Source organism: Mesoplodon mirus, assembly GCF_964341445.2.
Source record: "Mesoplodon mirus genome assembly, chromosome: 4".
In the NCBI taxonomy this organism is placed as follows: domain Eukaryota; kingdom Metazoa; phylum Chordata; class Mammalia; order Artiodactyla; family Ziphiidae; genus Mesoplodon; species Mesoplodon mirus.
Genome location: NC_138979.1, coordinates 97,068,361 through 97,095,176, shown reverse-complemented (window position 1 = coordinate 97,095,176; position 26,816 = coordinate 97,068,361). Strand labels below are relative to the sequence as shown.

At 40.5% G+C, this 26,816-nt stretch overlaps 1 protein-coding gene across 2 annotated transcripts in view; it reads right to left on the bottom strand.

The window, feature by feature from the left end:
• SHC4 (SHC adaptor protein 4) overlaps positions 1–26,816 on the bottom strand; it is a 129,786-nt gene that overhangs the window by 26,447 nt on the left and 76,523 nt on the right. For both annotated transcript variants that reach the window (XM_082617900.1, XM_082617899.1), the window contains exons 5-9: positions 23,496–23,549; positions 19,971–20,022; positions 9,930–10,053; positions 8,287–8,458; positions 6,138–6,198 (exon numbers count right to left, since the gene is read on the bottom strand). In XM_082617900.1, coding sequence (XP_082474026.1) covers positions 6,138–6,198; positions 8,287–8,458; positions 9,930–10,053; positions 19,971–20,022; positions 23,496–23,549 — 463 coding nt within the window. The remainder of the gene's footprint in view (positions 1–6,137; positions 6,199–8,286; positions 8,459–9,929; positions 10,054–19,970; positions 20,023–23,495; positions 23,550–26,816) is intronic.

The following is a 26,816-nucleotide window of genomic DNA, read 5'->3' as shown; positions in this document are numbered from 1 at the left end:
TTTCATTGTCTTACCGTAAAACATCAGTTCTTCCAGTCAACTAAACCCCTTCAAAGGACCAACTTCACACTGGATTTCACATCATGGTGAAGAGTGCTATGATTCTTATAACACAAGTATGGAAACCTAAGAATACACCAGATAGGGGGAACCCAGTCAAGACTACAGTCCTACTATCTGCTCCTCCTTTGCTCCTCTCTGTCCGGTCCTTCCTGTCACCCTGTCACCCTGTCCCATGTCACGTGGAATACTCTGAGGGAAGAGTGGGATTTGACAGAAGGGGCAGTAGGGCCCCTCGTTTCTTTGTTGCTTTTGGCAACCTATGACAGTTTCCATTTACTTGGTTAAGTGGATTTATGAAATACGTTATCCAGTTTAAACTAAACTTATTTTCACAAATGGACAAGTGGCTAAAGGATCACTGCAAAAAATCAAGGATTGAAGACCATCCTTTTACTGAGTGCAAGCTCCTCCTTAGCTGCACTCTGAGCTGATGAATAAGAATAATCTAATTAGATCAGAACTTTGGCCTCCCAGCAGTTAAAATTATCAAGATGGAAATGTGGATTTATGTCTGTTTTCTTCATCAATAATGCCCTAAATGTATATCAGACCTTGAGATATTACCTAATGATAGTATTCAGTCACTATAATTAGCGAGACAATTTTTTTTAATGTCTGTCATTAACTCTAACTGAAATTTTCTATTTCTGTGTGTGTTTTATAATACATGCGTAATATATTAGCACAGTGTAGAGAACTGATGCATGATTGAATTAATATTTATTTAGGAGTGCATGCTCATAAAAATTTACTGAAAGTGGAATATGATGAATAGTATTTGTAAGAAGTCTGCTTCTAAATTAACATGGATCTGGGTTCCACAGATCCCTGTGGTATCTCTATTTGTGTGGCCAGGGGCAAGTTACTTAACTTCTCTGTCAGTTTTCATACCTGTAAAATGGGGATGCCGAGCTTAAAATACATTGTTAGGATTAAATGAAAGAATGTGGGTAAGCCCCTCACTGAGCATACTGCCTGCCTTGCAGCAGGCATTCTTCTCACTGTTCAGTTGTGTGTCTACTGGGCCTCTGCACATGACACTTATCTCTTGCTGTAATATCCTTCCCATCCATTTATTGACCTAACTCCTATTTGTCCTTTAAGATCCTGCTCTGAATCCCCCTCCTTCAGGAAGCTTTCCACTGAGTCCTCCCTCCTCCCCCGCCCCCCACCCCAGGCTGGGTAAGGTGCCACTCCATAATAAACTGTAGGTCTCTGTTTACTTCTCTGTCTTCCCCTTGAGACTGAAAATTCCTTGAGTCCTGAGGAGAGACTAGAACCCATTTTTCTGAGTATCTTCTTCATCTTCAATGCCTGGTATGAAGCAGATGCTCAAAAGAAAAATGTCAGCTGAATGAACAGATGACTGAATGTCTACCCAGTTTTCCTTTCTTAGCAAATGTGACCCCACCATGCTCTCAAGACCCCAAGTCAACCCTTAGTGCAGGGCGCTGACTCATCTGCCCCTCACAGAGCTCTGGCATGAGCTGACCACATCAAGTTCACCATCCCACAGGGTTACACAAAAGCATCAATGTCTATACAGTCTCTCTTAAAAACTACCATTCCTTTTTCTCAAATGCACCATTATATCTAAGTCAGCAAAGTTGTCTTAAATTTAAAAAAACAAACAAGCAAACTCACCCCATGCCGAAATTTAATATCTTTCTAGGATAAAGTGTGTGGTTATTCAGAGCTAAACTACACATGCCAGCCATCATGCATTCCAAAAGTTCTTTGTGCAAAGTGTTACTCTGAGAAACTATCCAACCTGCCTAAAAGATTTGTGGCAGAAAATAAATACATACACAGTGTATATACTGGAGGTACCAAAGTTTTTAAGTGCTAGCCCTTAGGGTCTGTGGAAATTTAACATCTTTTTGATTAAAAATATCAACATTTTCATTTTAACTTGAAGGCTGGGGAAACAGTATGCTATTTTGCTAATTATTTTTTTCCACAAGGGAATTTATTATTAAGGACAGGGATCTTTTACACATCTGGCAATAAATATAATTAACTCCTTCAACAGGAAGCCTATTGCAGTACTTATTATATACCAGAATTCAAATTTTAAGTCAATATTTGAATAAATAAATGTCTCTGAATTAAAAAGCCAAAACTTGTTGAAAATATTTGTATAGGTGTCTCTCAAATGCTTATGTGTGAATCTCCGGGAAAAGCCATCATAACTGTCTATTTGCTATTTTGGCAACTCTATTAATTTGGTGACTGGTCATAAATTTCTGATCTTATTTATTTATTTATTTATTTATTCATTTATTTATTTGGCTTCATCGGGTCTTAGCTGCAGCACGCAGGATCTTTGTTGCAGCATGCAGGATCTTGTGGCACGTGGGCTTCTCTAGTTGTGGCACGCAGGCTCTAGTTGTGGTGTGTGGGCTCAGTAGTTGTGGCACATGGGCTCAACAGTTGCAGTGTGCAGGCTTAGTTGCCCCATGGCATGTGGGATCTTAGTTCCCCAACCAGGGATCAAGCCCATGTCCCCTGCATTGGGAGGTGGATTCTTAACCACTGGGTCACTAGGGAAGCCCTCAGATCACTTTTAAACACATACCCAAGTAGTCATAGGCAGGCCCCAAGATAGGAACCCCTGACTTCTGGGTGTCTGTGGATGAAAAGACACTGAGTTAGGAAAGTCCTTCCTGCCACAGCAGGAGGGACTTATACTTGTCACAGCCCCCGGAGCAGGGGTTGAGTCCTTCGATCCCTCTATGTGCTGAGTGGCTGAGGTCTGGGGAAATGGCTTCCTAGCACTTTGGTTCCCACTGGAAGTTAGAACCTGCTTTTCTAAGAAAACAAGGCTGTAGCTCAGTGATTTTCAGGGGAGGAGGATATCCAGCTGGAGGGTTTTTTCCAAACTATAGACACCATCTCTCACCTCCCCAAGATTCTGAAAGGTTCCCAGCCATGAATTGTTACCTTATTGCCACCAAAAAGGAAGACAGTGTGCCGAAGCTCAGTATCGGTCCCAGACTCTTCCACAATTAGAGTATAACTAAAGAACAGATACTTACAATAGAATATCCTATTGTTGTATTTGTCATTACAAAATATACACCTAAGCTCCAGTATAGGAAACCAAAATAGTAGAATATGGTCACTTGTCTAGGAGATAGCCAACATGGCTAAAATTAATTCTATGGAAAAATAGATTCCAGGCTCCAAATAAATGTTTATTACAAAAGTATGTTCTTGAGTTTGGATCTGATAGTGGCTTAGGGCATGTATAAAGCATGAAAGAATAAGGGCTTACATTGTTTGTTAGTTTTTTTGTTTGTTTGTTTTTTGTTTTTTTTTTTTGGTACACGGGCCTCTCACTGTTGTGGCCGTTGTGGAGCACAGGCTCCGGACACGCAGGCTCAGCGGCCATGGCTCACGGGCCCAGCCGCTCCGTGGCATGTGGGATCTTCCCAGACTGGGGCACGAACCCATGTCCCCTGCATCGGCAGGCGGACTCTCAACCACTGCGCCACCAGGGAAGCCCCCTGTTTGTTAGTTTAAAGGAGAAATAAAAGCAAGATAAACAGAAAGAACAAATTGGATTCTATGACAAGGTTATACTTACAAAAAGAAAAATCTTGGATAAAGTTGAAATAGTGTTGCTTTGGGGGGAAGGATACTTTAAAAATGTAAAATAAAAATCAAGGTGAAAGCTTTTGAGGAAAAAAAATGAAAGGAAACCTTGCCCCTTTTCTCTGATGGTAGTGTCGTGATTTCAAACATTCAACATCATTCTAGAAATGTTGAGGATTCTTGTTCAGTGAGTTCCCTTCAGAAGCTAGGTGGCTGAGGCCAGGAGGGCATGCCATGACGACTGCTTAATGGGGAGGAGGGATGAGCTGGGAAAAGAGGTATTGGGGCAGGGCGAAACATTCTGGAGTTCCACAGGACTCTCTCCTAGATCCGAAACTCCTCTCTCTCCCCACCATGTACCCTCTCCATGCAGTGGTCTGGGAACTGGTCCTGGCACACTTAGGAATACCAGTACTCATTTATACTCTCCTTTCTCTCCCTTCCCCTCCCACTTCCCTCTCTGTGCCTGGATAATTCCCACTCATCCCTCAGGTCTTAGTTGGGTTGTTACTTCCTTCGGGAGACCCTCTCTAGCCTCCCAGATTAAGTTAGGTGTCCCTGTTATTTGTTCCCATAACATCCTGGGCTTTGAAATGCTCATCACATTTGTAAGCACTGGTTTAAGGTATGTCCTCTGGCTAAACTGCAAAAGACACGAATGCCAATTGTGTCTCCATCCCTAGCACCCAGCTCAGGGCCTGACCCACAGGACGTCCTGATGATCACTGAGTGCACTGTTGGATAAATGAAGAACACAGAATGAGAAAAAAACAGGATCTGGAGACAGTTCAAAGTGAGCTTCAGCACAGGCAGAAAATGGATACAAGACTACAAAGCACATGTGGTATGTTCCTGACTATTAAATCCTAGGTTAGGAATCTCTAGGGTAAAGGAAAAGAAGAATGAAGGAAGGAACTGCAGCTCCTAAAGGACACAGTTTTTTTTTTGGTTTGTTTTTTGGTTTTTTGCGGTATGCGGGCCTCTGACTGTTGTGGCCTCTCCCGTTGCGGGGCACAGGCTCCGGACGCGCAGGCTCAGCGGCCATGGCTCACGGGCCCAGCCGCTCCACGGCATGTGGGATCCTCCCAGACCGGGGCACGAACCCGCATCTCCTGCATCGGCAGGCGGACTCGCAACCACTGCGCCACCAGGGAAGCCCCAAGGACACAGTTTTAAAAAGACATTTACACTTGACACTAATTTGTTTTATTCATATTATTAAGAATTCATTTGGAATTTTAAATACCTTTAAAGAGTGGCATCGAATTTTAATTTCCTTCAAAAAGAACCATGTTTTTAAAGAATTTAAAATACTGCCTCCACTCACTACTCTGATTATTTTTGCAGGGTGGAGGAAAAGTGGTAATCACAGCTGTACCAAGACCCTCATGTACCCCCACTGTATAAGAAATAATAAAATTCATGGATTACACTGGCAAAATTCCATAAGAAATATGAAGATATCCTTGGAAGTGAGAAACTACCTTCTAGTTGGCAAGTGCCTGCTAATTTAATTTGAGTTCCTAAGTGTGGTTATCCACCTCTATCCTCCACTGCATTATTTACAATGTCCAGTTATCTCCCCCTCTAAAGCTGCAAAACTGTGCTTCCCAAAGAAATAAATACTTTCAACAATTTATAAGAATAAAATGACTAACTAGCAGTAGAATGTTTTTATGAAAATATATTTCCAACCTGATAGTCTATACCCTACATTTGTGTTGTGGAAAAGTTGTGCCTGATGTCAATTATCACATGCAGTAATAAGATATTTAATGCCCTGGCAAGTATGGGGTGTATGAACCTCTAATTGGGACTCTCACATTTCAGATTTCTTTTTATTCCCTTTGCCAAGAAGAAATAAAGGTTTTCTCTTAATCCTAATGGATTTGACAAGCATCAATTTTCATATTAGCTTATTGTCTGATATTCTTTGAAACGGAACTGCCTTGAGTTTGAGTAGAGAAATCACCTTTCCAGTAAGAGAGCTTTCATGATATCCAAACAGTGAGGGGCTTCCCTGGTGGCGCAGTGGTTGAGAGTCCGCCTGCCAATGCAGAGGACACGGGTTCGTGCCCCGGTCCGGGAAGATCCCACATGCCGCGGAGAGGCTGGGCCCGTGAGCCACGTCCGCTGAGCCTGTGCGTCCGGAGCCTGTGCTCCGCAATGGGAGAGGCCACAACAGTGAGAGGCCCGCGTACCGCAGAAAAAAAAAAAAAAGCAGTGAAAGATTCCATAAAGCAGAATTGTAGTGTGGAAGAGTACACAGGAGCAGGGGAGAACCATAGCTTTTCAACTGACACATATGTGGCATCCTGCGCTTCTCAGAATGTGGGAAGCCTGCAACAGAAGCACTACATGTTTGCTTATATACACCTGACTTTCCCATGAACTATTTAAGAGTAAGGGCCACACACGACCATATAACGTAGAAGAAATGAGGAGAGTGGCAGATGGGGAAGAGCAATTGTACCTACCTATTGCCCTGCTTTGTTCTAGACAGTTCTCATACACACTGCTGCACTTGGAGTTTCCCGGCTGTATAAACAACAAATTGTGAAACATTTACAAACATAGTAAACGTTCATAAACTTTCAAAAAACAGACAAAACACTAATAATGCTCCCAGCAGAATTTAGCAGACAACTCCATTTTCGGACACAGGAAGTGTCTGACAGGTGAGAAAAAGAAACTGAGATTTTGGACAGGGAGTATAGCCTCCTCTCCCAGTGCACTGTTTTGGAACTGCAGAGGCGGGTCTGATTAGGGTGGGGGAGGTCATAAATGTAAGGTCCATATCCTGAGGGTTATAGACCTCTGCTTGGGAGGTCACATTCCAGGATTCAATCCAAGCTCAGCCAGAAAGTGTGATTTCTAGGACACTTGTATAAACACTGGCCATTTAGCAAACCTCTATCTAACCGTGAACTGGCAGATTGGAGCCCTACTCTACTAAGGTTTGTGCCAGACCCACTTTTCATCCTTGAAAAATCTCATGCTATCAAAGGCTTCAATAATCCCATATACACACAGCTCTCTTCAGTAAGGGTATGGGATCCACTGATACCTTTGAGAAGGGCAATGTCTTTGCTTTTGAAAGATTAATCCAGCAGTACCATGCAAGAGGGTTTAAAGGAATGAAACTGGAGACAAGGAAGGGGATTTCAGAATCATCTGGGCAAGTGAGGACCAGAACTTAGAAAGATGCAACAGGAATGATAAAGGTTGGGTAGATTTAAGATACTTTCATGGTAGGATCCTAAGTCTTGAAGACTGAGTTGATAAGTGTGAGAAAACAAAAGACTGTAGACCAGTGAAAGAATAGGAGTGCCATTAATAAACATGAGTACGTCAGTAGAGGAATCTAGCTTGGAGTCAAGGTAAAATGCTGAGTCTAATCTTGGTATAAACAAGCAGTGAAATGCTTGTGGCATCACAGCTGGAGAAGTAGGTAATGGCTGAAGACAGAGAAACTGGTGGAGTATGTACACAGGTGGCATGTCAGAGGAGACACCAGGGCCAAGGGCAGAGCACTGGAAAGGGGTTCCATGGTGGTAAGACTTGGGTTTGCAGGGGAGGGCATGCAAGAAAACAAGATATAAAAAGGAAAGGTGCAACTTATTTTGAAACGCATCAAAAATCAGATGGATTGATGGGTGATAGCTAACAACATAGGATGACAAGGTAAATAGAGTAGAATTATAATTGTAGAATCTAGGTGGTGAGTATATGAGTGTTCATGTGTAATTCTTTCAACGTTTTTGTAAGTTTGAATATACTAAATAAAATGTTAGAAAACATGAAAAAAGAAAGAAAAGCAGCAACTAGAGATGCAGAATGAGAATGACACGGCGAAAATGTTTAGAAGCTAACAGAAGAGGTCTAAAAAAAAAGAAGAGGCAGCCAACAGATATCACAGGCTATAGACAGATTCAGAATATTGAAGAAGATTGAAGACTTAACAATTAAACCGTTGGTGACCAAAAAAAAAAAAAAAAATCGGTGACCACTGTAAAAGAAATTTCTATCAAGTTGTCAAGCAGAGTTCAGATTTTGGAAGTGTAGTGTGGATGTGAATGCAGAAATACAGGCAGTGTTTTCTAGAAGTTTGTGGGTGAAAGGAAGGTGAGAGAGAGGTAGGACATTATTAGATGAGTTGGAGGAGTCCGAGTTTATTTGCAGACAGAAGCGAAAGAACCAGTAGACAGACAGAGAATAAAGACTGAGACAGAGGTTGATGGCCAGAACAAGGGCACAGGGTTGGTAGGAGGGGAAGGGATCAGGAGCTCAGGGGGAGGATTAATCATGGAGACAGTAGCTAAAGAAGAGAACCAAGGAGAACATAGGAAGACTTGGAGATGCGGAAGGGTGAAGTTGAAGATAACATGTTGGACCGTCCTTGTCTTCCCAATGAAGTAGGATGTGAGGTCACTTGCTGAGGATGAGGTTGGGGGATTGGGAGTAAAAATTATTGAGTACAGGTTCTGACAATGATTCACTCTCTGGCTCTGTGCTGAGGAAGATGATACCTTCTCTAAACTAGCATTTGGTAATCCTCAAGTTAAGCTCTCAGTGGTAAGGAGAGAACTGCATTGTTAGTTCTAATAGCAATAAAACGTTACTTACCAAATAGCACAACTTTTCACACCGTATGGGGCAGTAAGCCATTTGTTCTGTGGTTTGAACTTTGATCCGTACATCTGAAACACCGCCTACAGGCGGCTGCTTGCCCGGGATTTCATTGTAATACTCATGATCTTCTCTCTCCTCAGCATGGTCATCAACGTGCACCTCCTCACTGTAAGGGAAAAAAGAATCCCCAAGAGGCTGGGTGGGAATTCAAATGTTGTAGGGGATGTAGACTGATCAGAACCATGCAAATCATCCTGAAAACATCTGGATGGAAGCAACCAGATGGCTGAATTGTTAGGTTTCTGTAGACAATAAAAGTGGGGTAAGCCAACAAAAAGTGCCAAGGGTGATGCTTTTTTTTTTTTTAAGGGTGATGCTTTTGTGTCTCCTCTCAGTGATAAAATATATACGAACTCCCTGAATATCAGTTGTTTTGGTCAATCGGATAAAAACACAAAGTTTTCCTGTATTTCTCCAGCACTCTTTCATTGTACCATTTCGGAAATGTTTTGCTCAAAGAAAATTTAAATATTGGGCAGTGGGCCTGGCCCAGTTTACTAAACCAAGATGAAAAAAATACAAGGCTATGGCCAGCTAACTTGTCTGCACAAATCTGGAGTATATGAGATTCATAAAGAAATATTAGAACCATATGTGGCAAGTGGGGAGATTTGTGTAAACATGCATTGTTTTTAAAATTGAAACAGGGCAAAAAAAAAAACAAACAGATTTTTCTTCCGAATTGGAATTAGTAAAAGTTTCTTATGAGAAAGAATATATCAAGTCCATTTGAATTGAGCTGATTCCACTGATAACCCACACAGTTTTGTTGGGTTCATTACATGTCAACAAAATAACAGCACTAAGAGGTAAGTGCTACCCTAGGAAAAATTCAACAACAAGGCCTGCTGGTAGCGCCTCTCCTTTGCTACCCTAGACCACCTCATACAGGGAGATCTCCAAACCCGGTGTCTGTTGATACACAAAATGACAAATTAGGGGGGTTCCAGAAATGCATTTAAAAGTGTCCAAATATTTTATTTCTTGGGCGTGAATTCTGCAAGTCAGGGGCCTCACTGCATTCCACACATGGTGGAGTCTGACAGGCCTGAAAGGGTTCAGCTTTCATTGTGGACTAAACAGAACAACCAGATCCCTGGGTCACGTCATGTTCCACCCCTGCCGCAGTCTGGCTGGAGCTGATCTATCTGCACTGCAAATGAACAAACTAATAGGAATTCCTGTCACAGACATTTGATTCTTATTATTTTGCTCTTCTTTCTTAATCTTTTTAACTGATCTGCAAGGGATCTGGGGTTGAAACAAACCTAAGAAATTTGTTCATGCTCATTTTATGACATTACCTAATCAATTCATAGCTCTGTATACCATCAGAGAAACAGGGTCGACCCCTTCTCACTTTTAGTGTTTCCTCTAATTCTATTACAAAGCAAGAGGAAATATCTGAACAAATATGAATGGAAGAAAAATAGAAATGTCACTATTAGTTTGTACTGAAACTGTACCTATTTGTAAAAAAAAAATTACTAAGTTCATTAGTCAATTTAAAATGCCATATTAATTTTAAAATGAAACAAAATATGGTAAGTCAAATAATTATAGAACTCCTGGCTGACCTTTCAGAAGAAGTATTCAAAGAAGGATTTTTCAAATACTGTTTAAACCGGAGTTCAAAAGCCTGCCCTATGGTACTTATGACGTCTTGGGCCATTCCATTGCTGCATTCCAATATGTGGCAGGCTGCAAGAGGACATACAAAAAAATTACAATAAATTTTCAGTAAGAGAAGATCAGATCAATTCAAAATACTTCCAGAACATGAACTGGTAATTGAGTAAAAGTAGGTTTACAAGCTCTCTTCAGCTCTGAAATGGCATACTTCATATTTCATATGCATCAAAGAGAAGAAACATTCATATTTGACAACTAAGTATCTCAAAACACTTATAAATTTTGGCCTGGAGGCAGGTATTTGGGGCCCACATTTTAATAAAGGCAGACTGGTCTTTTTTTTTTTTGCAGTATGTGGGCCTCTCACTGTTGTGGCCTCTCCCATTGCGGAGCACAGGCTGCGGACACGCAGGCTCAGCGGCCATGGCTCATGGGCCCAGCCGCTCCAGGGCATGTGGGATCTTCCTGGACTGGGGCACGAACCCGTGTCCCCTGCATCAGCAGGCGGACTCTCAACCACCGCGCCACCAGGGAAGCCCAAGGCAGACTGATCTTGACTAATAATGTGACCCATGTTCAGTGTTAGCTCTAGAATTCAACACAGAAGATGCTTAGGGCAGCAACCTGATAGGAAGATGAGGTTTACAGCCTCGTCTTTGCATGGTACACTACAGATGACTGAGAAAGGGTAACTTTCTAAGTCTCCCCCCACAAAATGGGGGATGAGCTACTGGTGAAGAGAGGGGCTTTAGAATACCCCCTCGTCTAGCCATCCCTTTTCCCTGTCATTGCTACTAGAAAGCGGTGATGGTATGGTAATCCCTGTCTTTGAAATCCTATTAAAGAACTATCTCCAATAAGCATCCAAACCAAGATTTCATGAAGCTGACATTACTAGAAGATATTAAAAGTTTTATTAGACACTTTCTTTGAAAAACAGTTACTGGAAAGGGCTAGTTATCACTAGCAAATTAAAGAAATAAACTGTGGAGGGGGCAGCTGATGGAACATCACAAACGAATTGGCACGTCTACTGCTGCTGCTTCTATGTAAAAACCAGAGCTTGTGTTCAGGGACTATAAATTAATCTCCCCATCATATGGAATATCAGTTGCCTCGGTTAGAGTATGGTGTTGTCCTTAGGGCCTTACAATACAAAAACTGAACTGAATTTGAAGTTTCCTCAGGATGGCTTAGAAAGAGTCATAAGGATGACTTAAAGATATAGGCAATAAAGTCTCATGAGAAATTTTTAAAACATATATTGGTTTGTATAGCCTGAAGAATTGAGGGATGAGGAAAAGCTTGATAATGGTTCAAGAATGTTGTAAAAACTGTCAGCTATTCTCTGAGAATAGGAAAGGCTTAAGTGAGTACATAGCAAAATAGCTTAGATACCAGGGAAGCTGTGAAACGGTGGAACTGTGGAACCAACACTGGAACATTTTACTAAAAGGGATACTTGAGGGGAGGAGGATACCTGTCGTGATGGAATGATTTAACTGTGTTGACTTGGAAGCGTGATTTTAGGCTTTGCATCGTCTTGAAAAGGATTTTGTATTTATTTAAAGTAAAAGAAAATTCATTCACATCTAACTGAATTTGCAGAGCCTGTAACAGTAGGTTAAGGTAGAACTTACAATGGTGTTTCCTAGCTTTATGCTGATAACCATCTCAAGGAATCTCATATAATTCTTATTTTAGAATTAGCTGAACGTTTACCTAAAGAATTGATGTCTCTGAACTTTGGGAAGGGGTGTGTGTATGTGTGCGTGTGTGTGCGTGCAGGGGGTGGCATCAGTAAATCAAACCATGCGAAGGTGTCAAATCTCCAAAAGGGTTAATTATCATTTCTTATAAGGCTGTCCCTTTAAAGAAGTAATTTGGATCTTGAAATAGACTTAGGAGCCAATCACAATTTTGAAAACTCAATTAAGAATATCTATAAGTTAATACCCTTTTTACCAAAGGAAAATGTTTGGTCTGTCTTTAGACTGCCATTGTATATTGCCCCTTCTTTTTCTCTACACTAGCTTCACACAGTGACCAACACATAGAATATGTTCTAAAAATATGTGATGAATGAATAAATTCTGATTTCTCTAATCACACCCATAATTCTACTGTGAGAAATTGTCTTCAATTTTACCATCGTGGGGCAGCATCTCACAACCAGTGAGTGGTACAAATGATTGCTTGGGACATTTGTGAAAATGGTCTCCTCTTTCTTGGTCAGGCCTCATATCCTTAAACCTACAAAGCACCCTTGGAGATATGTCCTCTGGTGGAGCCAAAAAAAGTTGTGTTACGTTCTGAGAAGAAAAGGTAATTCACTTGAATTCTTTTCTTTTCATCCATAAATTCCTGGTCCAATTAAAAATGAAGTCAAGACCAGGAATCATATCAAAATGGAAACAATTTTTGTAATTTTATTTTCTCTTAGGATCAAGGAGATGTCTTGAGATAAAGATGGAAAAGATAACGAGAGAGGCAGGAAAAGGAAAGAAGGAAGGGAAGGAGGGAGGGAGGGAGCGAAGACCAAAGTGTACCTCCCATGAGGGATGTGAGAACAAAGATGGCTGGAAAAACTCTGTGAAAAGATTCAGATCCCAGTTCAAGTTCTAATTATGCCACAATCTGTGTGAATAAGGTACTCTATAGCAAGGTCCTCACCTGCCAAGACAGGGCCCTGCATGATCTCTGAATCCCTTCTTGCTTTATAGAAATCCTATCTTCCCTCAGTCGCAGTAGCTTAAACCCTCTGAGGAACAGGGCAAGGCACGTGGGCACAGGAATGAATGCATCAACCAACCCACTAACTGTCCTCTACCGCTTCTCACTTACTTCTAAAATGTTTTATTTCTCTCAGCTTTTCTGATTCTGATACTTGAGGTTTTTGTCCTGTTCCTGGGCTGATGCTACCAACACACTTTCTGCTTTGCTCTGGATAACCTTATTGCTGTCATATTACTTTTTTTGGATTAAACAGAAAGAAAAAGAAAACACAGTGGTGCCTATCTCCATGAAAGAAACAACTGGACAAAAAGTCTGACCCTGTGCAGGTGTCCTGTGCAGCCTCCCCAACTTCAGGGAACACACACATTTTGATGGCGCTCTCGCCACCACTCACGTGCTGCTCTGTGAAAATGCTCTTTGTTCTTTTCTAGGTTGGTCATGAGCCAGAATAGGAACGGGTTTGAATCACATAAAAATGCCCCTTTCCCAGTGCTAGACCCATATCCAAAAATTCAGATAAGCACCAGCTTAGCCAGGAATCTCCCAATCTTTAGCTAATGGGAAGGAAGAAAGACAAGCATATAAAAAGTCCCAATCCCCCAAGAAAGGATTTGACTTTCCAGTGATGTGGTAATTTTGCATGGAGGCCTGAGCCTTGATCTCCATGTCTGGAATCAGAAACACACCTGGGTTCTTTTCATCCCGCCTCATAGCCAGATAGACCTACAATTCTATTCTTGAGTATCAGGTACTGTACTATATTAAGTAAGATTTAAAAGAATCTTGGATTCTTATTCTTCTGTCGTTTTCATTTGGTTTCCTAATTGGATAGTCACGGACAAGAGGCTGAAAACAATTCTTCGAGAATAACAGGCCCTTCTTTATTGTTTTATATTTAAATGGACCAGTTTTATTGTTTTTGTTGCTCGTTTGCTTGTTTTTGCTTTTGGTTTTTATTAGAAAACTAGAAATTCAAGAGTGCAGCTTCTCAAATCAACCACCAGATGGTGCTCTGGGACTGAAGCACGGAGCCTACCACCCCTTAGGAAGAAACCAGCCTGAAGAAGCTAGCCTGCAGTCCAGTCCATAATTTCGGAATGTCACCAGGACGATAAGGCATGTATTTTTAACCATAAACATAAATATACATAATTGGGTTAATTTAAATTGGTTTTACAGTGTTCTTTTGTTTTGTTTTGGTTTTGGGGGTTTTTTTTTGCTTTCTTTTGGTTTTGGTTTTTTTTTTTTTTTTTTTTTTTTGCTTTCTTCAGAGACTCAGGACCATGGCCTTCTTATATCCAGGTAGTTCAGGTAAACTGGGACCTCTTCACAGACTAGATTCAGAGAAAATATTTAAGCCTTTCTGGACTGTACACATTTGGAGTAAGAAGTGAAGAGATTTCCTCATTTACAGCAACTACAGGGGCAGGCTGTATTAGTCACTAGGTAAACTCAAAACACTCTTACTGGAACTTACCTTTTCTACAGAAAAGGCCTTTTATAGAATAAGGAGTTCACTAAAGAGTCCTAGCCAAGATGGAAAAAGTGGCAGCTTCCCTGACTTGTATGCACTAATGCTGTAAGTGAATCAAGCAGATGGGAGACAGTGGGAGCATTCAGGATTATTAGCATGAAGCCTGGCTCCCCCCAGGCTCTCCTCATCCCTGAGGTCTGGCTCCAGCCTTGACCCATGCACTGACACTGTGCTTCCCATGGTGACCAGTGGCCTGTCAACTGCTGGACTGAATGGCATTTTCTACCTCCATTGCCCTTAACTCTTCTTCAGTCTGAGACATTCCCAGGTTCTTCTCCCAGAGAAACTGCTCTTCCTGCATCTCAGCAGATACTCATCTCTTGGTCTTCTCCCACTCCCTGAGACCCTCAGCCTTCTTCTTTCTGGATTCTTCCTTCAGTGATCTAGCTCACCCTTAGGGCTAAGAAGCTGCAGCTTTTCCAAACCTGCACCTGAAGGCCTGTCTCTCCTCAGGCCCCACAAACCTCTGGGCTTCTTCTTTCTACTGAACATTTTCCCCTGGATGAACCAAACTCACCAGGTAAGTTTATAACACTGTCTTTCTGATTTCACTGTTTTTTGTATTTATTCAAGGATTCAGAACATTCTTTTCTTTTTACTAATGTAATAAATATTCATTATAGTAGTTTTAGAAAATAGAAAGACTCTAGGAAATAAAAATTACATAAGTCTCACTATCCAGGAATAACTACATACTATGAACATTTTGGTACGTGCCTTTCCAGTCTTTTTTTCTTTTACATCTTTATTGGAGTATAATTGCTTTACAGTGTTGTGTTAGTTTCTGCTGTATAATAAAGTGACTCAGCTATATGTATACACATATCCCCATATCCCCTCCCTCTTGAGCCTCCCTCCCACCCTCCTTATCCCACCCCTCTAGGTGGTCGCAAAGCATTGAGCTGATCTCCCTGTGCTATGCGGCTGTTTCTCATCAGCTATCTGTCTTACATTTGGTAGTGTATATATGTCAATGCCACTCTCTCACTTCATCCCAGCTTCCCCTTCCCCTCCCCGTGTCCTCAAGTCTGTTTCTCTACGTCTGTGTCTTTATTCCCGTTCTGCCCCTAGGTTCAACAGAACCATTTTTTTTTTAGATTCCATATATATGTATTAGCATACGGTATTTGTTTTTCTCTTTCTGACTTACTTCACTCTGTATGATAGTCTCTAGGTCCGTCCACCTCACTACAAATAACTCAATTTCGTTTCTTTTTATGGCTGAGTAATATTCCATTGTATATATGTGCCACATCTTGTCTTTCCTATCTTTTTTCCAAAAAATTACCTGGAATCATACCATACACATTGTTTCATAATCTGCTTTTTGTACTCAATAACATTAATTGCTACATGGTAGTACAGTCTATGGATTCATTTAAATAATTTGCTATTTATGAACACTGAATTAATTTTCTTTTTCCTATTATATCAATAACATATGACGGTGATCTTTACTGCTTAATCTTTGTGCATGGCTTATTTCCTTAGAAGTGAAGTTGCTGGTTCAAAAGTGTTTACCTTTTTTAGGGCCTCCCTGGTGGCGCAGTGGTTGAGAGTCCGCCTGCCGATGCAGGGGACACGGGTTCGTGCCCCGGTCCAGGAAGATCCCATATGCCGCGGAGCGGCTGGGCCCGTGAGCCATGGCCGCTGGGCCTGCGCGTCCGGAGCCTGTGCTCCGCAACGGGAGAGGCCACAACAGTGAGAGGCCCGCATATCGCAAAAAGAAAAAAAAAAAAAAAAAAAAAAAAAAAGTGTTTACCTTTTTTAAAGTTTGATGCAAATGGTCAGTTTGCTCTCTGAAACATTTGGATCTGCAGTGTTCAAGAGCTACTACTACTCTAAATCACATTTTACCTTTTATCAAAGACAAAATATGATATCTAATTATAATCTGTGTTTCTTTGATTACTAGTAAGGTTAAAGTTTTTTTTTTTGTTTTTTTTTTTTATGTTTCTTGGTGCCTTGTAATCTTCTTTTGTAAATGTGTGCTCCAGACCTGGAGTCGGTCCAGGTACTTACTGGCTGGGTGAGCTTAGTAAAACCATCTTTTCTCAATTCCAGAGTTTGCTTCTACAAAAAATGAGTAACATTAATACCTACCTCACAGGATTGTTGTGAGGTTGAAATGAGACCATGCAGACTAAATACTCTTGATAATGCCTGGCATGTGGTTAGCACGCAGTAAATAACTTTTTTGTTCTTACTTCTCTGTTGGATTGTGTTTCCTATTTGTAAAAATCCCTGTTTCTTTAGTGCACACCATTTCAAACCGCTCAGGACAATAATAATAATGGCTATCATTTATTGCATACTTATAATGAGCCAGGCACTGAGATACTTGCATTGCATACAATATCTCATTAAATCCTCAAGATCATCTGATTTCTGGTTTTTTTTTTATCAATGCTCGTATGTAAATAGCTCCCAAGTACTATTAGTTCACAATTTTGTCCAGACCGTCCCTTCTTCCCCCAGTGCAGTTTAAAGCATCACCACCCCTGCCCAGGACCAATGAGATGTCCTCCAAATTGGACTCTACAATTCCAAACTGCTTTCCTGCCCTCCAATATCACCTTTACAGATACAAAGGCCAGAAAACTTATCATTTTTTAATTTCAGTAGAATGGCAGAAGCCAGAATAATTTTTTATAAAGCTCAAAATCTTCAACAGCTCCCAGTGACTTTTTGGCTGGCATTCAAAGCCTCCACAATCTCCCTACCTTTTCAGCCATGGCTCCCCTACTTCTACTCTTTGCTTTCTCTGCAGTCCCACCTTTACCCACCATCCAAACCCACAGCCCCAAGCTCTCACTGCACAGCTCTTCCACCTGCGCCTTTATTCACTTATTGCACAAAGCCTACCTGGGCACCTGCCAGGCTCCAGGCACTATTCCCTATGCTCCCCTACTTCTCCTGCACACCCTACAGGTTCTGTTTCTCTCCCCCGTGATGATGAGCCCATGGTGGCCAGGAATTATTTTTCTTCCACAACAATTACCTCAGCCCGTTGTATATTAGTATGTAATTAATAATTATTTGTGGACTCAAGAGCTGTGTTGGTACCTCTGTACAGAAATTAAAGTCCAGAGGCTCAGATGAGGGGAAAGGATTTAACACTAGAGGGATGTGCAAGCAGTGGGTATGTTGTGAACTGAGTGGCTTCTCGCAGAAGGCTTCCCAACCAAGATAAACAAGAGAAGGGGTGAGGGGACAGGAAAAGGAGCAGTAAGTGACGAGGAGATACTAACTTTTTTGCCCAAGAAAATCACCGTAGATTTCTAAGTCATCTAGCTACTTAACAGACCTGTTTCCCTAAAGAAGAAAGATAAGAGACTGTAAAGGAAATGATGCTTTCCCTGTATTACCTCAGTTACTCCTCCCAATAACACCAGCAAGTAGATGCTATTTCTCCCACTTAAAGAAACTGAGGTTCAGGACGTGAAACAGCTTGGCTGAGGCCTATGGTGAGATGGGGGAAGAATTATGATTCCCACCCAGACTGTCTGACTCCAGCACCTTTCTTACTTCCTATACACGGGCTGGGGACTAAAGAAAGAAAACAATGAAACCTCTATTTGAACCATTTCTGAATCTATTCTCAACTCTCAAATCCCATCCATGAGCTCAGTCAATAGTTCTCATAAATGCCTTTGCAGAAACCCCTGGCTGGGATCCCCGTGAGTTCTAGCAACTCAGCTCTGATGAACTACTCGGACACCAGAACAGGAGATTTCAAAGTGAACGAGTTGCATCGTATTTTCTCTGCCTCTCTTATGGCACTTAAGCAAGCAGGGAGATTTGAAAGCATGTGGATCCTGCTCACCCTTAGCCTCAGCAACGAGCAGAATCTTTGAACGCCTCCTGCTGTTTACTGAAGGGCAATGACATGCCTGAGATATTCAGTGACTGATGGAAAAAGTTACTAAACATCTGGATTTCCTGATCTATTTGTTCTTCCTTTCACCCTGCCCTTTTCAGGTTGAGAGAAAGGGCTTTGTTGTTCAGAGACCTTCCCAAAAATAGCATACTTTTATTCTTTAAGGAAGCTCAGGCTTGTTTAAAAGAGGTTGCTCTTCTGGTATCCTTTGTTGTGTTCTGTTCCTACTCCCCCGTTTCCCCTTCACTAGTTCCTGTCTCTTCTATCAACTCTTTGAGCAACATCCATTCTTTATTATGTAGCTTAGAGGCTATTTTAATGCAGTATTGCACAGTATTTGTCACCTGTTCCTTCCTTCCATCTCATCGAGCCATGTTCTCTTGGCCTGTATTTACTGAGAACCTACTCTGTGCCAGGTCCTATGCCAGCAGCTGGTCCTCATAATTTCATTTCTGACAATCACGAGAGCTTCCAAATTGACCTCCCTCCTTCCCTGAATCCATCTACTGCATCCTGCTGCCAAATCAACCTTCCTAAATCTCTGTTTTATAAACAGCCTTCTCCACCCTTTGGCCCACAGGAATAAGTTCCTACTTATTAGCTCTCTCCTATCTGCCCTCTAGATGCCCTTTTGACTTTTTTCTCCTCCAAACACAACCTGCATTCTAGTGTTTTATTCACCTGTCCCCAGTATGCCACGCACATTTCCGCCTCTGTGTCTTTATAGCTCTTTGAATTTCCAAATTCCACTCCATGTGTACTTAATAAATGTTTGGGGGCAAACTCCACCCCTGGGGTGGTGACAGGGGATACTGCTCAATTCACAGGCTCTAATTAAGGAGGAGAAGCAACCTAACACTCATCTCTAAGAGGAGTCTGAATGTTCCAGAGTTAGGAATGAGAAGCAACACTCAGCATGTCTGTCTACAGAGGCTCAATGGCCTAACTTCAGGCCCCTGATCCAAAGTGTGGCTGGAAGGAGAGTTTCTTAGGTAACCTTGCTAAATCCTGGGATAAGACAACTAATCAACTCACTCTTCCATTCACTCAGTCATTCAACAAAAATAGTTACGGAACATCACCTATGTGCAAGGCATTGTGATGAGTGCTTGGGAAACAACGGTGAATCAGATAAACAGGTTCCTGCCCTCCAGGAGCTTTCAGTAGAAAGGAAAGACACTAAACACATAAACAAGTGAGTAAATAAAATAACAAAGATGTGGGATACCTGTCAACAGAAGAGAAATAAAGTATTATGACACAGCAGGGTGGCATATACTACTGGAGATGGTAGTGTATCAGTCAAAGAAGGTCTCTCTGAAGAAGAGACATTTACACTGAGATCCAAAAGATGAGAAAAAGCCAGACAGAGTGACATGCCAGGCTCCTGAACATCAAGTGCACAGGCTCAATGCATATAAACACACACACACATACACACACACACACGTGCCAAGGCCACTGCAGGCCAATGACGTTACTGGTTTCAGTCTTAAGGGTAAGTCATTTGTCCACTGGGGATGTGGCAGCCAGCCCCGTCTATTATGACCAGAACAGCTTCTCTTTCGCTTATACAAATAGATGATAAGCCTTTTGGTTTATGGGATGTAAATGACTCAAATGACTGGTGGGATTTAAATCCCACCTATATATTTTTTCTACTTTGCTCTGCTAGCGGGGCTATTTATTTCAAACTCAGAGGCATTTAATATTTCTAGACCCCAGTATAGCATTCTAGTGATTCTCATCACTTTGCATATCGAAAATAATTGCTTGTTTCTTTTTAAAGTTGGTATATACCAGCTCTTAAGAAAATCTAGAAGTTGCTTTCCATACCTCGTTGATTAACTGGATCTTTAGCTACGTAGGCAACATAGTCTGTAGTATCCTATAAAAAAGGGAAAATGATTGCATTTAAAATGAATGGATTGTTACTGTTGAATGATAAGAGTACATTTAGGATATGATACTCAGGCAAGGACCGATACTAAGGTTTCTGCTTAACGAGCAAAGGAAAGCCATCCTAGGAGGGAACATAAACAAATATACACTATATATTTAGCAACTGTGGAGTCCACATTCTCTGCCCCTTGGGGAGAGAATCTGAAGATTAAAAATTTAGAGGCAGACCATGTCACTAAGAACAAAAGAGAATGCAGGTGGGGAATATGTTAGGACAAACATTCACAAAAAATGGTTGAAAGTTGAAATACCAGGGGTTACGCAGTCACAAAGGTGTCACAGACTAGGATGTGGCACCATGATTTCCCTGTTGTCCAAACAGATACCACATACATCAGAAAATAAGTTGATTAAAGAAACATGGGTTTTATGGTTGTTAGCTTGCTTGTGTGCAGTGCAACTTACGGAATAAGAGGGCGAAAATACAAGGCACTTATTTGATCAATATATAGAAAGGAGAGATCATTTTTGAAAAAGAGAACCCATGAAAAACCTAAGGAGTTCAAAAAGAGATGTGCTGCAAACTAGTGGTTACCAGTGGAGGAGGGGCAGGTGGGCAATACAGGGGTCGGGGAGTGAGAGGTACAAACTACTGGGTAGGCTCAAGGATGTATGGTAAAACATGGGGAATAGAGCCAATATTTTGTAGTAACTGTAAATGGACTTTACCTTTAAAAACTGTATAAAAATAAAAAACTTTAAAAGAAAGATATAATAGCACCATTTAAACTTACGTTAAAAAAAAGAGATATGTTGCTGGCTTTGGAAAAACAAATAAACAAAAAGCTACTTGGTAATTCTGACTTTTATTGAAAACAGTATGCCGATGAATCAGATTTTAATAATTAAAGATGCTTTTTGTTATCTCAGTTCTCAGGAAAAAAAATACACACAATGCCATTTGCAGATTAGAAGCACGACTCTCTAGAGGAAAGATGCAGTCAACTGGCAGGAAATAAAAGCCCATGTTTGTAATACCCTCAAGGACAATCACTTAATAACCCACAATGAATCATACAGGAAATGGATCTCAGGGCCAGCATAACTTGCCTTCAGTTATTTTAAAAAAATAACACACGCCTAAGTAAATCTCTCTTATGCAAAAAGACAAAAGATTTGAAATATCTTATAAATAAATAAGGTCATATCTATGAGCTTTACATTATGTAATTTAGAAGCAAAGCCACAACTGCCAGGGGCCTGGCTGCTCATTTTAAAGTTGGAGAGGTGGTATGATGCTAGCAATGTTGTCTGCTGTATCAGTTGATGGGAAAGAGGTCATGGGGCCTCTCCAGACCTCAGTTTCCTCATCTTCAAAAGAGTCTCCAACGTTCTCACAGTCCTAAAATTCTATAACTGTAAATATCTGGGAGAATTTAAAGGATGTTAAAAGCAGAGCACAAATAGTGGGGGGAAATGTAAGAAATATATTCAATTTTGACATACTCATAATGCATTCTTGAGATGAAGAAAGCATATACAGACACAGAACAATTACCAAGAACTGCCTTCAGGGCTGAAAGAAGGAAGACAAGTAAACTGTTTATGAGACGAGAGTAAAAGTGAGGGTGAGCAAGGTGGAGAGGTGAGAGAAACACCCAGTATTTTTGAAACTTTGGAGGGACAATGGTAGAAAGAATGGGTACTACACTGGGCCACGGAGACTTCTGGTTGCCTACCCCTTGGACCGTTATCTGATGTGAAGCTGTACATTATCTCAGTGAGTGTCCTAAGAAAATACAGACGTGTGTTAGCAACAGTGGTGACAGTTATCACTCTGTGCCAGGCACTGTGCTAGCAGCTTACATGCACCATTCCACTTAATTCTCACAGCACTTGAGGCGAGGGTGATCATTCCCCATTTTACAGATGAGGACCCTGAAGCTTCGAGTCTAAATAAGTCAAGTCTACTCGACTGCAGAGCCTGGCACTCCACCATTCTGCCTCCCTGACCTGAGGGTAGAACTTCACTCGGGGGACCTCTAATGCCAAGGCTTCTGGTCACTCCAGTTTTCTCTTTAAAACCAGCAGGCTTTCTCTCCAGCTGCAGAGAGCACAAGGGTGCCACTCAATTCAGTAGGTACAAACTTTCCCACAGTGGCTACAATTCTTTACTGTTTGTCTTTGTAGGGGCAGTGCTTTGGTTGGTCAAAAGAAATAAAGAACTGAAGGCACATAAAGACAGTCTAAAAAGAATAAGGATTCTGGAGAACTATGGTAGACACCATGCAGGGCATGCCTAGGGTAAGATAAAGATTTTCATACCAATTCTAAAATGACAGCAACCATTGAAACTTGAAAAGGAAAATTTAGGGCAAACAGCAACAATTATTTTTCACACTACTCTTATAGAACTCATTACTTTAAATTGCTTAAGGAAAGTATTCGAGTTCCTTCATGGATGGTTGAGTTATAATGGGTTAGGAAGAGAAGTAACAGACAATGTGGGCCTTTTCAGACTGGTAGTCAACCCTCTCTGCTACCAAACACATCCTTGGAGTCGTTGTTGAAGCCAGATTACAAGGCCGGATGGAGGGTGGATATAGAGGACCTGGGGATATGGAGGGCCCACAGTAAGTCATACGAAGATTTTTGACTTGGTGGAAGACTGGGGCCCGTAATCCCTGCATTGTTCAAGGGTCAACTCTATATTTCAAGGTACAAGAAAAATGTCACAATGTCACAGAGGAGCAAAATCCTCCTCCTCCTCCCTCCATTTAAACAGATTTGTTTCTTGGTCAGTCACAGGATTCCTAGCTTCAATGACCCTCTCCTTTTGCTCTGGTCCACAGTTGATGCAGTTGGAGGTCAGGGAATGACCCTCCACTCTGCAAAGAAGGCTTGGAGGGACAGCACTGACTCAGTCCCGCACAATTCATGGGAAACGAGCATCACATGGCCTCTTGGTAGGGAGGAACTGCAAGTTTTCTCTCCCCAGCTCAGCGTTCCCTCCATGAGTTTCTGCAAACCTAGTTGCTCATTTCGGATTAGATTTAGTTGCCTTGGTTGACGGCCAGAATGGCAAATATGCTTCCCCACGTATACCAAATCCAGTTGATTAGTAGGATCTGCCTGGAACTCTGCGTTGAAAGGAATTCTGAGGGAGGACTGGCAAAACACGTATGACATGCTTGTTTTTTATGAACTGGATATTATCTGCAAGAAGCTTCTCAGATAATAACACAATGGAGTATTATAAATTCATCTACTAATCCAAATACTTAAAAAAAAATCAGTGACAGGAAATATTCTGTCAAAACCAAATTTTTGATTACCTGCTATATGTGGCTATTCACAAACAGTAATAAGGTATTTGGAAACGACAGGTAGTGGCTAATATGCTTTACATGGAAGTTCTTTTAACTCTTATAAAAAGAAGTTTTATGAATTCATACTTACCGGATCCCCTCCAGAAGCAAATGAAATAGACTGCATATGATGATTTGCAATAATCTGGAAAACATAAACAAATTAAACATGTATAATGCTATAAACTAATTATACCTAGTTACATACCATCTAACAGTAATGTACATACATTTGCTTGTTTTGGTTTTGGCTGCTCGGCATGCCTTGGGAAACCACTCCACCCACTTTCTATAATAATCTCACTTAGACCATGAGGTTCAGGTGGGTTTGATACGCCCATCTCATTACCCCTCTCCTTGCATCTGGATACATGATCCAGGCCTAGCCCATCAGAAAACACCATCCCACTGGATACAGCAAAGTCAATCAACATCTTTGGGGAGGAACTGAGGTGAATAATAGAATGCATCTTTCCCTGCCACTTAAGACCTTAGTATAAGCCCAAAGCTTCTAGGAGCCATCTTTTGCTGCCATGTGGGGAAAGCCTGCTGGAAAATGAAACTTTCACTCTGGAGAAAAGTCAGAGCTGAGAGTTAAAAACAGTAAAAAGTCAGGGGGTAATGTGTGTTTCATCAGTTCAACCAATACATTCCCCCCTCCCTTTATGTTTTTATGTATTTTTTCTATTTTATTTATTTAATTTTATATAAGTTAGTTTGAACTGAGTTTCAGTCATCTGCCACCAAAAGTATTCTTACTAAGGCACTAATATTAAGACTTTCAATATGAAGTAAGACTATCCAAGTGAATTGTGTTAGTTGGCCAAGAAGATTGTCTCTTTTACTTGAGATTCTAGGCTTGCTTATTTGGAAACCACAGTGTAATGACCAACTTGCAGAGATATATTTGTCATACTGTTTCAAGGGTTCATTAAAACAACGATGCACCAATTGGCTAATCCTGTCTTCAGATTTGCTTAACAGAATCTACTGAAGCTGCTTATACATGATGATCAGGAAATCCTACTCTTAGATGTATATCCAAAAGAATTGTATAAATACGTACACCAAAAGATCTTCTCAATAAGGATAATCACTGCCCTGTTCACAATAGCCCCAAATTGGAAACAATCCCAATAATGATCATTGTGGTATTCAAACAAGGGGCTACTACATAGCAACAATATATTCCTTGGGCAAAAAGAAGCCTGTCACAAAGATTGTATACTGCACAGTTGAATTTATATCAAGTTCAAAAGCAGGCAAAAGTATTTTATTCTGTTTGCAGTCAGGAGAGTGGTGACTTTTGGTGCAAAGGAAGAGAAAGCAAGTGGTTTTCTAGGATCTTGCAAATGGTGTTCCTTGATCTGGGTAGTGGCTATACAAACATGTTCATTTTGTGATAATCAAGCTATACACTTATGATTTGTGCACTACTCTATATTTATGTTTTCTATATTTATGTTTCAGTTTAAAATGATTACTAAAAACAAAATCAATATACAGATTTCAACGTCATTCCCATGTATCAGCAATAGCCAATTTGACACTGTATGGGGGAGAGGGGGAAGGTACATTTTACAAGAGAACCTAAGTATAAAACTAATAAGAATCACATAAGACTTTTTGGAAAACTTCATTGAAGGGTACAAATAAGACCTGAACAAGTAGAAAGAGATATATCACCTTTATGGATGAGAAGACAATACCATAAAGATGTCAATTCTCCCCCAAATTAATCTATAAATTCCATGCAATTCCAATAAAAATTCCACCAATGCCATTCAGGGAACTTTTCAAACTACTTCTAAAATTCACATTGGAAGAATAAATGTGCAACAAGAGCTAAGGCAATTTTTTTAAAGAACAAAGAGACAATTTTCCTTATTATTAAGACATATTATAAAACTACAGAAATTCATTAGACTACAAAGTCTAAAAACAGATTGACACTTTTGTGGTCTTTTAGTCTATGATAGATGTGGCACCAAATAGCAGACAAAAAGGACAAATTGATTAAATTAGCAGAGGTGGCTGAATAAGCTACATATATGAAAAAATATATAAATAAATCCTGTCCTCATGCTACTTATAACTAAATGTTTGATCCATAAAAGATCTATACAAACATTAGAAGACAGATAAAAAATTATGCTTATGATTTCTGAGGTAGGTAAATCCATCTTAATAGAAAGAAAAAGACAGGAAAGAAACCCTTCGATTTGATTGCATGAAAACCCATTTCTAAACTTTTGTATAAGAACCCCAAAACAAGAAACAAGAGGGAGAATATATTTGTAACATGTGAAACAAAGTATTCATATACAGAGTTTATAAGAAATTCCTATATCAATAAGAAAAAGAAATAAACCCAAAATAAGACCATTTAATTTTCAGAGGTAATATTGATAGAAATGTTCGATAAACATATTGAAAGATAATCTCCAATAAATTAAGGCTATAAAAAATAAAACAAGACGGCATTAAATTCATAAAATTGCTAAAGTTCAACAAAATCATGTCTGGTAACGGTGTGGATATTCTCAGACACCGCTGGCTAGAGCTTAAATTTGTACAGCAAATTTGAGAGCAATTTGACATTCACTAAAAACTAAAGTATGCACACCCCACAATTCCACCTGTGCACTTCTAAGTTTTTATTCTAGAGAAATACTGGCACATGTGGATGTTCAATTACCTATAGATTATAATATCAAAAAATAGAAAGTTATTTGTGCATAGTTAGGTCAACTACAGTATAGCTATACAAATAGAATACTATGAAAAAATATATGTCTATGTATACTAACAGGTAAATCTTCAAGACAATGCTGAGGGGTTTTTTTGTTTGTTTGCTTATTTTGTCAGTTGAAGACAATTATATAAGACATGTAAAAAAAATAAGATTTTTTTCCACGAGGACATAAAGATTCATGTAAACGCAAAGAAAAAGGGTTTAAAGAATACACACGAAACTGGTAACAGTGTACATTTATCTCCTGCGAAATGCAATGGGACTATGTATTTCTTGTCTGGTTTTTTAAAGAACACCGATAATATGCTTATTTGTGAATTTAACTTTTTTTAAATGAGAAAAATAGGAGAGATGAATGGATAAATTCTAAATATGTTGAGCTGTGGTTGAGAACTTCGTGTGGTTTGGAAGTGCGGATTCAGCGGTCATTAGCGCACAGATAAAACACAGATAAAACCGTGGAACAGACGCGACTGCCTGGGGATGGGGGAAAGAGTAGGAGCAGAAAGAGGGAGAGAAAGGAGGGGGGCGATGAGGGAGGAGGAGTAAGGGGTCTTACATAAGCCATGTGTTTTCAATCTTATCGCATCATAAGCAGCAGAACGGTTAGGTAAGTCAGAGGCCAAGCAATGCTCTTGCACGTACAGCATCTAGGTT